Source organism: Hypomesus nipponensis, chromosome 15 (assembly GCF_054491055.1).
Source record: "Hypomesus nipponensis isolate SF chromosome 15, ASM5449105v1, whole genome shotgun sequence".
Classification (NCBI taxonomy): Eukaryota; Metazoa; Chordata; class Actinopteri; order Osmeriformes; family Osmeridae; genus Hypomesus; species Hypomesus nipponensis.
This window is the reverse complement of record NC_140375.1, coordinates 12,147,616-12,160,989: the sequence shown is the minus strand read 5'-3', so window position 1 is coordinate 12,160,989 and position 13,374 is coordinate 12,147,616. Positions and strand designations below refer to the sequence as shown.

Here is a 13,374-nt window from a genome sequence, read left to right as displayed (position 1 = left end):
ACTGTCCTTTTTAGTGTAATACAGTGGAGAGAAAAATAATTCTGTGTGAAGAGTTATTTTAGCACCTCTGGCGCTCTGGCGACCAGTGCATTCCCTTAGTCGACAGCAGAGACAGGAAATGCATTATGTTCCCAAACAGCTCTCCCAGCAGCTCTGTCTAAACGCCCCCTATGCATTTCAGACACACACGCAAGCACGCACACACCACTTGCACACACACACACACACACATAAAGCAAGAAAAAGAGCTGCTGTCTCCAGACTGATTATGTGCACCATGAGAGAAAAACTCACAACCTTATAACCAACTTCATTGTGGTGACACATACAGTATTCACAAACTGTCTACTTATACAGTAGCGAGTTTCAGTTGGCACACTACAGAGACGCCATCACAGCGATACAAGTGAAACAGCCATGATACATTGAGTCTTAAAACAGAAAAACAGCTCTGTCCGTCTTTCATTAAAAATAACTGGTTTAATCTTGTGGAGCCCATAACCTGGCACACTGTATAACCTGCAGAGACCCGTCTGTTTCTATCTGCGTGTATCTCCCAAGCTTGTTTCAAACCACCCTGAGGCATCCTTAAGATGTATTTCTTTAACAAGGGATGGTTGTAGTGGAGAGCACAATGAAATACTGTGTGCAGCTGGAAGGCATACTTAAGTTCTTGCAAGTACTGTAACAGAGATAAAGTAGTTTGAAACTGGATGTATTCCTAAAAACTTTCTTTTTTTTTTTTTTTTTTTTACAGTACAGTATGTCAATGCTCACCACACAGCATGTATTGTCTGCTGCAAGTCATAAAATAAAACGAAACACTTTCCACTTAAGACATGCATACCAAATGTTTATCTGGGCATGCAATTAGGTTACAATGGGCTGCATACAAACCACTTAAGGGATTGAGGTCTTCCATGTTCAATTTAATGGTTGTCTATGGACTGGAAGATTACTTTTATTAACTGCAGTTGACTTTGGAGCCTGAGGTACAAATCACAAAGGTCTGATACAAGAGATGTATGCAAATGCTCTTCAGGGTCTCATTAAACAAGCTCTCAAAAATGTGGGGAACAAAGGCCTCCTTTCATTGCTGCTGTTTTGTCACAGTCAATAGGACATTCCTTCATTCACAGGCCAGCACACAAGGTGCCCACACCCTGAAGTTACTGTGCTGTCATGTGGTAAACAGTAGCTGCATGAGCTCTTGAGATTCTCATTTTGTAGTCAAAAAAGCAAAAGGGGGTTCACAACACAGATTATTTGATTCGTTTCTAGGTGACAAACAAAACAAACGATTAATGATTAAGGTCACATATAAAGTAAAACAGGGCTGAATAGACAACTTAAACGTACGAAAGAGAAAGTGGTTTATCAAATTTGCAAAGACATTCCATGCTCACAATTGATTCGGCACCTCAAACTTCTGAACAAAAACAAGGCGTGTTGATAAGCTACAAAAAGGAGGCATAATTTAATCAGCAATGTGGCGCAAGGAGATTTGCATGAGCATAAATCTAAAAAGGAACACCTGATGATGGCTTCTCTCTGAAAGCTTATCAACAACAGAACACAGGAAAAGGAAATCAATTTTCCACCCAAGCCACAAAAGGCCCTCCCAAAGGGATTTGATCATCACTGCAAAAGCCACAACATCAGGGCAGTGCCCTTCCACTCCGAAATGCCATCCAAACTCAGCAGCGCTGAACCATCTCAAACCATGCAGAACTAGAGTCTCTTTCACTCTCACTCTCTCCCCTTTCTTTCTGCTGACGTGAGCTAACAGCAGGGGAATTATACCAGGCTACTCTTTAAAAGGGGGAATTTGATAAGTCTTCTCCTAGAATAACACACTTGGGTAGCTGGCAAGCCAATCACAGAGTGCAGAGGCACAAAGATTCCAGACTTGGCTTCCTGCCAAACCAACAGACAATAAAACTCTTCATGCTTGACAGGGCAGGCCGGCATACTCTGTGCTACCAGTGAGACCTTATCCTGAGCAATGGTGGCACCTTAAAATACATGTTAGTTAATAGTTCACCCTGGGAAGTAGACTTCATTCGAGACGCATGATTGTGCTTTCTACTAGGATGTCTGTGAATTTGCTTTCTTTTCAGTCATTGTCTTTCTATTTTTGGTCCAAGATTCAGTCCAGATGTGAAATCATGAGTTAAGGGGGATGGGGTAGGTTTCAGGAACTGCTGCTTGAAGCTCAGACTTGAATGACGTTCATTATTTAACAAACTAGTTTCATAGTCCTTGGCTCTGACCACATCTGTTTGTACTAATCAGTTACAAACTCTACTCAAGCCCTTTACCATCCGGCGCACTCTATGCTTTAACTATAGAATGGTTTTAAAGTCCTACATAACATATTTCATAATGATTGTTGCATTAAAGATACAAAGTCCTAATGATGAAACACTGTACATATCTCAACAAGCATGTTAGGAATTGAGTTATATGGGCCAACTGCACTTTAATTATGTATCCTAGAGAATAGAACATTCTGGTCATTTGCAGTTCTCTGACTGTTTCACTCCTAACAGATGCAAAAATCATGAGACTCAGGAGAAACAAAGAATGCTGATCCACCTCACGTCGATGGAAAACATTTAGAGAATTTCCTCTTTATGCTGCATCACATTATCCTGTTAGTTACAGGTTGATGACGAGGAGCTGTGAAGCCGCAGCAATAGAATACCTCAAAGCCAAAACTCATTTTTAGGATTTCTATTTTCAGATTTCTTGGCCTATGCCAATGCATGCTTTGCATCCAAAGTATGCCTTATTATGAGGGCAATAATAATAAAACATATTTTTTCTTTTTTTTTTTTTTTGGGGGGGGGGGGGGGGATATTTTCTTAAAGCTTGCAATTTAAATTCCAGGGAATCAGTAGTAATAAATGAAGCAGTACAGCTACAGGGATTAGCGGTCAAATCGCCCATCTTCAAATGTGGGTAAAGCATCTATCTCAAATCAAACAGCAGGAATTTTTTTTTGAAAATGTGATCTAATAAGCTTCCCACTCTTCATTATAGTGCACTGATTTACCAGGCAACTGAAATAGGTTGTCTTTTTAAAAGATCTACCTTACAGTTTTTTGAATTATACTTTTATCTAGTAAATCTGGATATTTTGTGACGAGCAGTGGAAGGAAGCAAATTTTACCCACTCTACAGTATATAACTTACTACATTACATGCAAGTCCCATGTTTTAGAGGAGCTCTGCTCAAGCAGACATGGGAAGACCGCATTAACCTCAAAGTCTCAAAACCTATCCTCTCCACCCCTAACGTGGCCTTCACTTAAAACAGAGCAATCATTATGTGTTTCATGTACTATTGAATTGGAAGAAAGTAAAGATCATTTGCCTGACAGAAGGTTAACCATTTCAAATGTTTTTCTCACACTTTTACTCACACATTTATTCACACCATGTATTAGACAGGCCGGTTAAAAACTTAGGGACAACATATTCCCCATAGCCATAAACATTGCTTTGCGACAATTCAAAGCATGGTCCTTTAAAATCCATGCAATTAGAATTGTTGGGATGTTGTAGTCTGTTGTGAGGCATATCCTTATTCAGTCAGTGTCTGTATGATAATTAGATTGGCAGGTCTGTCGCTCTGACCCTGGCATGTCTCAGGAATACAGTGAACAGTAAGCATATAAAATAACTGGCATGTGTGGTCCATTTGCCTAAATCTGTCCTGACTATGCCAGACAGCTCTCATCCAGACAGCGTTATACTAGCGAAACAGTGCCAGAGTCGTGTGCCAGAACACATCCTGAAGGGGTGAGGAGGGCCACAGTTTCACATTGAGTTAAAGGGATTAGTGTGCCACACACTCCAGCCCTGTCCCCTGAGTTCGTCATACTCTAAGGGGGTGTTCACTCATAGGGTTCTATTTGGTGCTTTGGGTATTTGGGACAGTGCCAATGTGAGAGCTATATTAGATGACAAGATGTGTTTCTTTGCCATTATAAAGACACACAAAGTTGTTGTGTCATTGACAACAGAGGGTTGATGCTATACCGCAATACATTACTGTGTGTGTTGAGACATAGCGCTGAGTAGTCCAAATTTAAAAACTGCTACATAAAACTGAGGTTGGTCTCAGTGGAACAAAAAGACAACAAATAACTCAAATAATTGTATTCTTACCAAGCGTTTCCTCTCTTCTTCAACTGTGTTCAACAGCTGGGAAAATTCTTTGAACGACTGGGCTGGAAAACAAAACATTTCAACAGCATTATGTCTTTTTCTTGTTTAAAATTTAATTTTTGGGGTTAGAAGAGTTGAATCCAGACTTCAGACACCACAAACACTCTTATTATATATGTATATGTTGCACTTACAGTTACTCTCTAATATATTTGTATTCACAGTGCATTCACCTGTGACAGGGACTGGAAATAAGTATATTATATCAATAAGCTTTGTTAAAAAACACCAGAAGAGTGTCCAACGGCATATCAAAGCATTCACGCTGTCTGACTGAACACATAAAGGATGGTCACAATCTCGACCCATTCAGTACATTATGTTCCTTGTAATAAAGTAAAAATGCATGTGTACTGCCTGCATTCAGCGACAGTCTGGCAGATAAAAGGCAGATGCGTTTAGCTTACAGGCTCGTCTGGCAGAGTGCTGTGCGTTGGTGGCCTCACAGCTTCATTAAGCCCAGGGCCAGATAAGAGCTGGCCTCTGTTGGTCAGCACCTGTGTCACCCTTGTGTTCAGCCATTTAGCAGCAGTCCGAGTGGCTTTGCTTGCCAACACAGCAACATCATTATCAGCCACGGCAAACAGGCACTGGGGCAATGCATCATCTCAGACACTGTCCTTTTCCACAAAGCGTTTAGAGGCCTTAAAGGCAAGGGAGCAATGATTCTGTACCAGTGAACCTGTATGCAGGTTAGGTGTAGGGTAGGGCTCCTAATAATGCTACATTCTCCTTTATCAAATGAATAACCCTTACAGGGTGTAAAGGCCTTGGGTGGGACCACAGAAGGGGAAATATTAGATGCTTAAGACAGGAAATGGAAGCTAGAATGGGGTTACAGCCAGCTTTTCATTCACTGGATAAAATAAAAAAGCTGTGACGACTTTCTAGATGAACAGGGACAAATATGTTGCATAATGTGCTGACTATATATTTAATGGACCTTTGTGGAGGAATCTAATGTACTCAGAATCCATTAATATGGATGATTTTGAATATCCAACATGTGCCGTACTGTTAATCACAATGTTAACGGTGGCTTCAAACAAGTATCCCATCTTCGATATCTTTTCAAAATCCACTGGGGAAATAGAAGCATGACCTTAGGGGAACAAGACTTGTAACTTTTGGAACAATTAATATTTCTATAGCCACATCAATCTTGTTGTCAGATAGATTTCTGGATAACGGTTGGGAATGTGAATGTCACTGTAGGAAGTCATAGAATGAAATCAATAACAGGTCAGGTGAACCCGTCTGGTTCCACAGACAGGCTCCTGGTGCTCTGCTGGGTAGTAGGAGCATCAAAGTGAATTGCACTAAAGCTGCATCAAGAGGCAGGCTGGGGTTGGTGCAAGGGTCCAGCCATGTCAGTCAGAAAGCACAGTTTCATTGATGAACAGATTGATTTCAGCAAGCCATTATATTTCTCTCTTCTGATAGTGATTCTGGCCTTTTCGCTTGCAGCTGACAAGGGTTCACGAAGGCAATACCAAAGACTTTGAAAAAGTTTCTCTTTAAGCAAGGTGTTGAGAGGACTATTGTGTGATGTTCCCTCCCTAATTGACCATTGTTTTAGCCCTGTTTTGTGTATAAAGCTGCTGATTACAGCTACATCTCAGTTTCTTGCAGTCAATAAAATGCTTTCCAACAAACTCCTGTGATGCTGTTAGAGAGCCTGCTGTCGTGGCTGCCTCTACACTCCGCTTCATGACTATCTGGGCCAACAGAATAGCATAACAGGTGGACAGCTACATTTCCACTGTTCAAACAGAGATCAACAGTGTGTCTGATTGGGGCCAGTTGAGCGTTGTATCGCTACAAATTGCAGAACGGTACATCATAATGAGGCTTGTTTTCAGGGAGTTTGGGGGTTGCATTGAACATAATTGCTGTTCCTTAAACACGTTCATTAGCAAGCTTCGGCTACAGCTTCATGTGAGAAATAGGAATGCTAGTTACAAACTCAGATGAATATTACAGCTTAACGCGGATGGGTTCACATTCAGCGCCCACACAGATGGACTGTGATTTCGGCAGTCTCCAGGCCCACAGAGCAAGAGGCCTGGAGCTAAGCGGAGAATAATGAGTGGAGGAGAAATTAGGGAGAGTGAGAGTTGGGGTGAAAGGATGGGCAATGCGGAGATCTGTGCCCATTAGAGCTTTGAGAGGCTCTTCGTTCTCGTCTGCTTTCATGATCCTGTTGGAGGCCGGGAGGTTTACACCTCCATTAATCTCTGACACACATCACAATTAGTCTCTTTGATCACTTAAAGGGATGGAGGGAAAAAAATGTTGGAGAAACATCATAAGCAAATCAATATCATTCATTATGCATGCAATACAGACGACAGCAAGATCTATACTCATGAAACCAGAATGCTTTTCCAGGAATTAGTATGCTTAAGTCTGTCTGAAAAACATTTCCTGATAATCCTGGTAGGGACCAACCCTTTTAACTACTCTGCTCCATGTACAGTACTCATTGAAACATCACATGACTGTATCATCTCTGGTTGGTCTGGAGTGGTTTGAGAGGCACAGTGGGCCGTTCACTACTGAAAGAGTGGACAAGCCAATACAGCACAAGATGAGCCTCCATAGGGCACCTTTAAGGAAATGCCAGAGAAAGGTCATCATTAAGATGACAACCCTGCCGATATGGGAGGGCAACAAAACAAAGAGAGAGTGTATGTATGTAAGTATGTATGTATGTATGTATGTATGTATGTATGTATGTATGTATGTATGTATGTATGTATGTATGTATGTATGTATGTATGTATGTGTGTGTGTGTTTATATGCATGTGTGTGTACCTGTGTGGGAGGGGCCAGAGACCCTGGGCATACTGGGACTTACCTATGTTAACCTCGTCGTCTGTCTCTGCATCGCCGATGCACTCAAACTGGAACTCCTGCAAGGACTGGGAAAACTTCTGGACAGCTGCAGAGAAGTCTATAAACAAGAGAGAGGTGCTTAATGTTAGGTACTGTATGAAGCATGGCCAGGCGCATCACTCACTTCTGTGCAATTAGGGTCAGGACAGGGCTCAATGGCCATCATTATACCTTTATTATAAAACAACCTGCCATGTGACTTGCATATGAACAGAAATAGGTCAAAAGCAAAGTGAAATAACCATCATTAAGCATGGGTATTGTTGCACAAAGGGCATGAATCACATATAATTGGTTTGATTCAATGTTCCTGTATTATTTATTATTACAAGTATACTGTTAACAGCTAACACTTACTATTTGACATGTAACCTACTATAGACAGTATAACACAGCTTATTTCAAACTGTTCATTTAACACCATCAGTGTTAACTCATGAGAGTGGAGCTATTTAAAAAATGTTGAAAAAGGTTAGGGTTAGGGTCTTACTGCACAATGCAGTACTACATAGTACAATACATTTCTAACATTTGTAATGTGTTTAGACAAAAAACTAGAAATTAACTTTAAATTCTCTGTGTTGTACTGACTAGTACACTGTGAAAAGTTGCTGTTGCCATGGCATGACAACTAGTCCAACAAGATCATAATTGAGTATGTGTCATATAGTTCACCATCAGGATACATTTGTGGAACAGCAGAAAATATGAACAAAAATGTGATGTTTGAGATTGCAGCCGACATCCCTGTCTCAAAGACACATTTTACTTGTACTCACTACTGACGAAAACGAGTCACCAATTGTTTTCACTCTTTGGCAGCCATGTCTTTAGTTCAAAGAATTCTGAACTTGAAAGGCTCTTGTCTGTTAAGCAAGATAAATGCAGACATTAGAGAAAATGTAGACAGGAAAAATTCTGAACTTTTGGTGTTCAGGCTTGATAGAGAGCTATTGTGGTGAAAAGTTTTGTCTGTTTTTAAACTTGTAGTTGGCTGATGATTTGTGGTTTCAATGGACAATAACATACTATTCTTGTTTCTGGAACTGCTTTAGAAACTGCCAAAACCTAGACACAATTTAGACAATGTAGGCTAAATGAGTATGTTCTAATGTAGGGGATGAAAGGCTTTTCTGCTTACGTGTCATAAAAATATTTGTAAAGTATTTGGATATTCAGAATATATATTAATATATTCATTGGAATACATTACTATACCATTTGCTATTTTTAAAAGCACACAGATACAATACCACTACAGAAATAACCAAAACAAAGTTTTTAGTTTTTTCCTCAGAATAACCTCTACAATATGTGGACAGATTAGGTCAAAAGGTTCTTGAATAGATGGGTGTATGTATTTTTCCACACTGCTGCAGTTTGTACTATTGAGAGCTAGTAAATGGACTCTGCAGAAGATGTATGGTGTCAATGAAGTGCTCCTTACGTTCCTACCCTGGTTTCAAGGCTGCAGCTCTGAGATCGATACCTTGCTCCAGTTGTCATCGCAGGCCACCAAGACCATCAATAATGCATAACCTTTTACCTCTGACACTCAACTGGGCTCAGACCAGCTGTTGTGACCTGCTCCTTGCTTCCCAGTCCAAGAATCCACCTTTTATGTTTACTCGAAGACACTATGAACTGAAGAGGACATCCGTACATGGAATCATGGAAAATGTTTTGCAGCTTTAGAGCTGTATTTATTTAAAAAGGAGGACATTTCCCCTGGTCCTGCACTGCTCACAGTGTCCATTCCAAGCGACACTTTCAAAAGGCTACTTTCTCCCAGCACTCAAATCCACTCCATGTTGCTAATGGTATAGTGGAAGCTGGTGTACAGTACGACGGCATCCAGGCCCACAGGGCTTACCTGTCACTTTAGTAAGGCACGGTAGCTGTTTCCTATTTCTGCCTCCTTTCAGAGAAGCAGTCGCCGTGTGTCACAACACACTCCATGCAGTTTGACGTCTATCTGCTTCATCTTATCTCTGGCCTCAGGATCACTGTGCTCAAAATATTCCACAGCGTTTCGTGTTTCTACCTTTGATCTCCAGATTTCAGCGATAATGAACCTAGGGCATCTTTCAGAGGACTACAACCGAGTGATTATTGTAATGAGCTGTTTGTATTTAAATTAAACGAACAAAGTCTTTTTTTTTTTTACTGGTTATTTCTATGTAATTGTGAGACCGAAACTGACATACTGACAAATGACTGTTGTGCCTCATCGTCGACGCATCCGAAAATAAAACAAGAAATACAAATGCATAAGAATTGGCTCTTGGTGGTTGAAATGGGTCAGGGATGCATCTACTGGAGCTGTCATCATTTCACAGTGTGCTGTGTTGACTTACCAAAGGTACAGCAAGTAGAGTGAGTCTGCACATGCATCCCCTCACATTTTCATGTTACAACACTATATGTAGCTTATTGCCACTCATGGGATCCACAGAGAGGGAAGTCATGTGTTATTGTGCTATAGTTGTGTAATATAAGTTACACAACTTATGTAATGAGTGAGTGACTAACATAATGCACCATTAGAGTGTACGCCTAGTGGCCTATTACATGTCATGAAGTGCTACACTGATCATCGTTGGCTTGTTAAAAGGCAGAGGATACTAAAACAGACAAGCCCAGATTTGTTCAAATCCCTTCCTTTTTTCAGTTTAATTTCACACAGAGTGCAGAATGCTCCAGTCTGTTGTGAAATCTGACCAATGTTTGTGAGCACTTCTGCTATATATATACAGTGTAGCCTAACGTATAATTAGCTAGCCTAATCATATGAGGTGTAGCATTTGTCACAGCAGGTATGAAGAGAAGGTAGAACTGAAGGAACATAGTTCTTAATGAACCTACTGTAAATAATAGACTTTCAGCTTAATTATTATGGTGTCAACAACTCAAAACCCTATAAGAACATGGACAATTCCTATGGACTCAAGCCCGGTCTAAAAGAGTGTAGGGTCTAACCGCTAGTCCACAAATAACCATTGTCCTCTGAGTAGATGCTATATCTTGTCTCCATGGCAACCATATGCCACTGCACTCCCTCAAATGAAAATTGATGACCATTTAGAAACTAAACCAGAAGCAAAAATGTTTATTGAAGTGGGGAACATCACCAGCCTGGAGCTTCTGACACGTTTTTTAGAAGCAGCAACTCTATTACAGCAAACAGGGAAGATTTTAGGTCAGATAGTGGGTCTAATTAACAATTCATCTTTTGTCTAATCTATCTATTGTCATTAATGCCTTTGTTGCATTGAGAAATAAAATAATGTCTGAGATTGTCTATTGTCTACACATAAAATAACCTTTGTATTGTATAAAATGCAATCTTATAGCTCCATGAGTAATCCTCAGATATCATATCTTGGCATGGAGACAATACTGACTTGTGAGAAAAAAAGGCCTTCAAAGGGAAACACTTCTCTACTACTAGCTTAACGAGAGACAGGGGATCTTTTTGATGCAGCCGTAGGTGTTCTCTGTCGCTTTGATACCATTTGGAGGGCTTGCTGACGGGGGAGCATAATGCTCCAGGTAAGACCTGTTTCTCCTGCTCACGGTGACGTCTGCCCGTCAGCCACCCAGCAGGGAAGACCCAGTATCTACCTGAGGAGAGCTAACCTGAGGAAAGCTAACCAGATGAGCCCCAGTATTCCCCAAGCGTACCAATCTCCTGGCTCCAGCTGACTGAAGCTACCTGAATATATTACCCTGCTGCCAACTTTGTCTTTCTCTCTTAGACTTGCTACACACCCCATTCAAAGACAAAGAGTAACTCAAAATGGGACTTGCTCAACCCCCTTTAACCTTTTTCTACATCATCAGAGAGCTACAAGTCAGAACATAACAGTAACATAAAACATGAACTACCTTTGGACCATGTTGTAGTAATATTGGCTGTACTGCTTACTATATATCTTTTAGCTGCATACAGTAGATGACAACAAATAAATCGCTGTCATATTGTGAGGTCAGCTGTGGCTGACTGCAATCATGTTCACAGCTAAACACAAACATTTACAACAGTAGTCATAACGTTTTATGTTAAAAGCTCAACTATTTATGTTTATATTAAGTTTGTTAGGGTGGGGACACTTAAAAAAGCCAGTGATGAGAAAACAGCTCATGAAACACAAGTGTGGACTGACCACGCACCACTTTCCAAACTGTTCTTCTCAGACTGCACTTGAGAGAGTACTAAAATGTTCATGTGCAAGAAAATGGTCTTGGTCGGCCTTGCTAAAGTGTCTTAGATAAATCAGTAAGAGAAACACAGTGCCTCTTATTTAATATTTGTTGACTTACTCAACAAAGGAGACAGTTACGGCAACTGATTTCAAGGACCTTGGATTAAGGGAGGCTCTTAGACCACTAATACAGAGAATGTGTTCTAACTTTACAGTGAGCTATTGATAAGAATGAACCTCACCTAAACTGGTGTCTCAAATAGAGAAAACCGACTTACAGAAGCGGGTTCATAATACCAAACATTGTACATTTTACATGTCCACACATTTACCAATATCACAGTGATGTTCCAAAGTGATGTTCAACTGCAAGCAGTTCTGTGTTGCTAACATTCATTCATTTGAAGGGACAACGAGCAACATGAGGATCTCATATATAACTGGCAGCATGGTTTTAGGGACTACAAAGGGCACCCAGCCGTGATCCCCAATGCTTACCCTAACTACAATAATGACGTTCCAAAGAAGGATACTTAGAAATTGTGTCCCTAATGTTGACTCAGACCGTGACTTCAGAAGATCACAAGAGTGACAAATAAATCCTTCTTTGGGTTAGGCATCTTGTTCCTTAAAGAATATGTCAGAGTGATAGTGTTATAAAAATATGAAAGAAGTGGACAAAGAACACACCATATCTACACAACTGTGTCACAAGTCTTATTAGTCACAGTCCTTACCAATACTTGTTCATGTTAGAAACGTGTAGGTGTGTGTGAGTGAGTTTTTTGGACCTTGTATCATTCACGACAATATGGTGCAATATTATAGATTTGGGGCCTAAGATACATGGTCCAAATAATATTTGGAATGATACACTGGGAAATCCTAATTTGCAATCTTGCCTCTTATTCAAAGGACATGGATTTATATATCTCAATCAAATCTGGTTCATACAATATAGTATGTGAGCAGCTGGGAGGCTAGGACCACAATGAGAAGGACAATAAAGCATAGAATATTACCAATGGCCTTATATTGTTTCCTGGCAGAGACAGCATGTCTACCCTATGTTTAGTTACCAATCCAATGAGAGGTCCTTCAAAGTGTGAATGGGAAAGGTAGCATTTTTGCAACAAAAAGTCACTGTGCTTCCATGTATCATATTCAATTACTGTGACACTGAGAACAGTATGCAAATTATATCACAGATCATTTTTAACGGGGTATAACTTACGGAATGGAAACACACAAACAAATAGAATAATGTCATACCAACTGTTATCTAAAAAGGGACAGAGGATGCTTACACAAGCATGTTTACAGCGCATTTCCTGTGGCTGAACCCTGGGAGATCATCATTACTCACTCAAACAAACATGCAGAGTTCCCAAAGCTATGAGATATCACTTTGACAACAAGCACGCACATCATAAATGAAACTATACAAAATCTCAAAGATACTCTGATTACACAAAAGATTCTCCTTAAAAAAACAAGATTTCTGTATATTTATATATACATATAACCTTTTGTATATTTATATTATATTTATATGCACTCTGGACCTACGTCAAAATGACACAGCATTAAACCCAGCACTCATTGGCGACAGTCCTTAACCCAACTACACCAGACAGGGAGCAGCGCTGCTTGATTCAAACCAAGCCGTTCTATTCTAGAATGTTGTTACTAGACACTACAAAGACTCTTCCAATTTTATTGGCCCTGTCTGAACCACAGCAGGAATTGCTACACAGTTGTAGGAGATTCAGAATACAATAATGAGTAATACCTTAGCACCAAATTTCCACACGACAGTGAGACTGAAAACATAACAATTACATTTTACCTGTAACACTTAAAGGTCTCAACAATTAACAGTAATCAGTAAATGCATGTTGATATGTGGCTTTTGCCAAGAGTCCTCACTGGTCAAATACATGTATTCAACTTTCTGTCTCCTTTGGAACATGTCGGTTGGAAAACTCAAGAGTCATATAGACATAACAGGACTAGTTGGTATAGCAGACTGTC

The 13,374-nt window shown here is 40.2% G+C and overlaps 1 protein-coding gene across 7 annotated transcripts in view; it reads right to left on the bottom strand.

The window, feature by feature from the left end:
• arhgap42b (Rho GTPase activating protein 42b) overlaps positions 1-13,374 on the bottom strand; it is a 36,766-nt gene that overhangs the window by 22,329 nt on the left and 1,063 nt on the right. For all 7 annotated transcript variants that reach the window (XM_084673967.1, XM_084673963.1, XM_084673964.1 and 4 more), the window contains exons 2-3: positions 7,098-7,193; positions 4,177-4,238 (exon numbers count right to left, since the gene is read on the bottom strand). In XM_084673967.1, the coding sequence (XP_084530093.1) occupies positions 4,177-4,238; positions 7,098-7,193 (158 nt within the window). The remainder of the gene's footprint in view (positions 1-4,176; positions 4,239-7,097; positions 7,194-13,374) is intronic.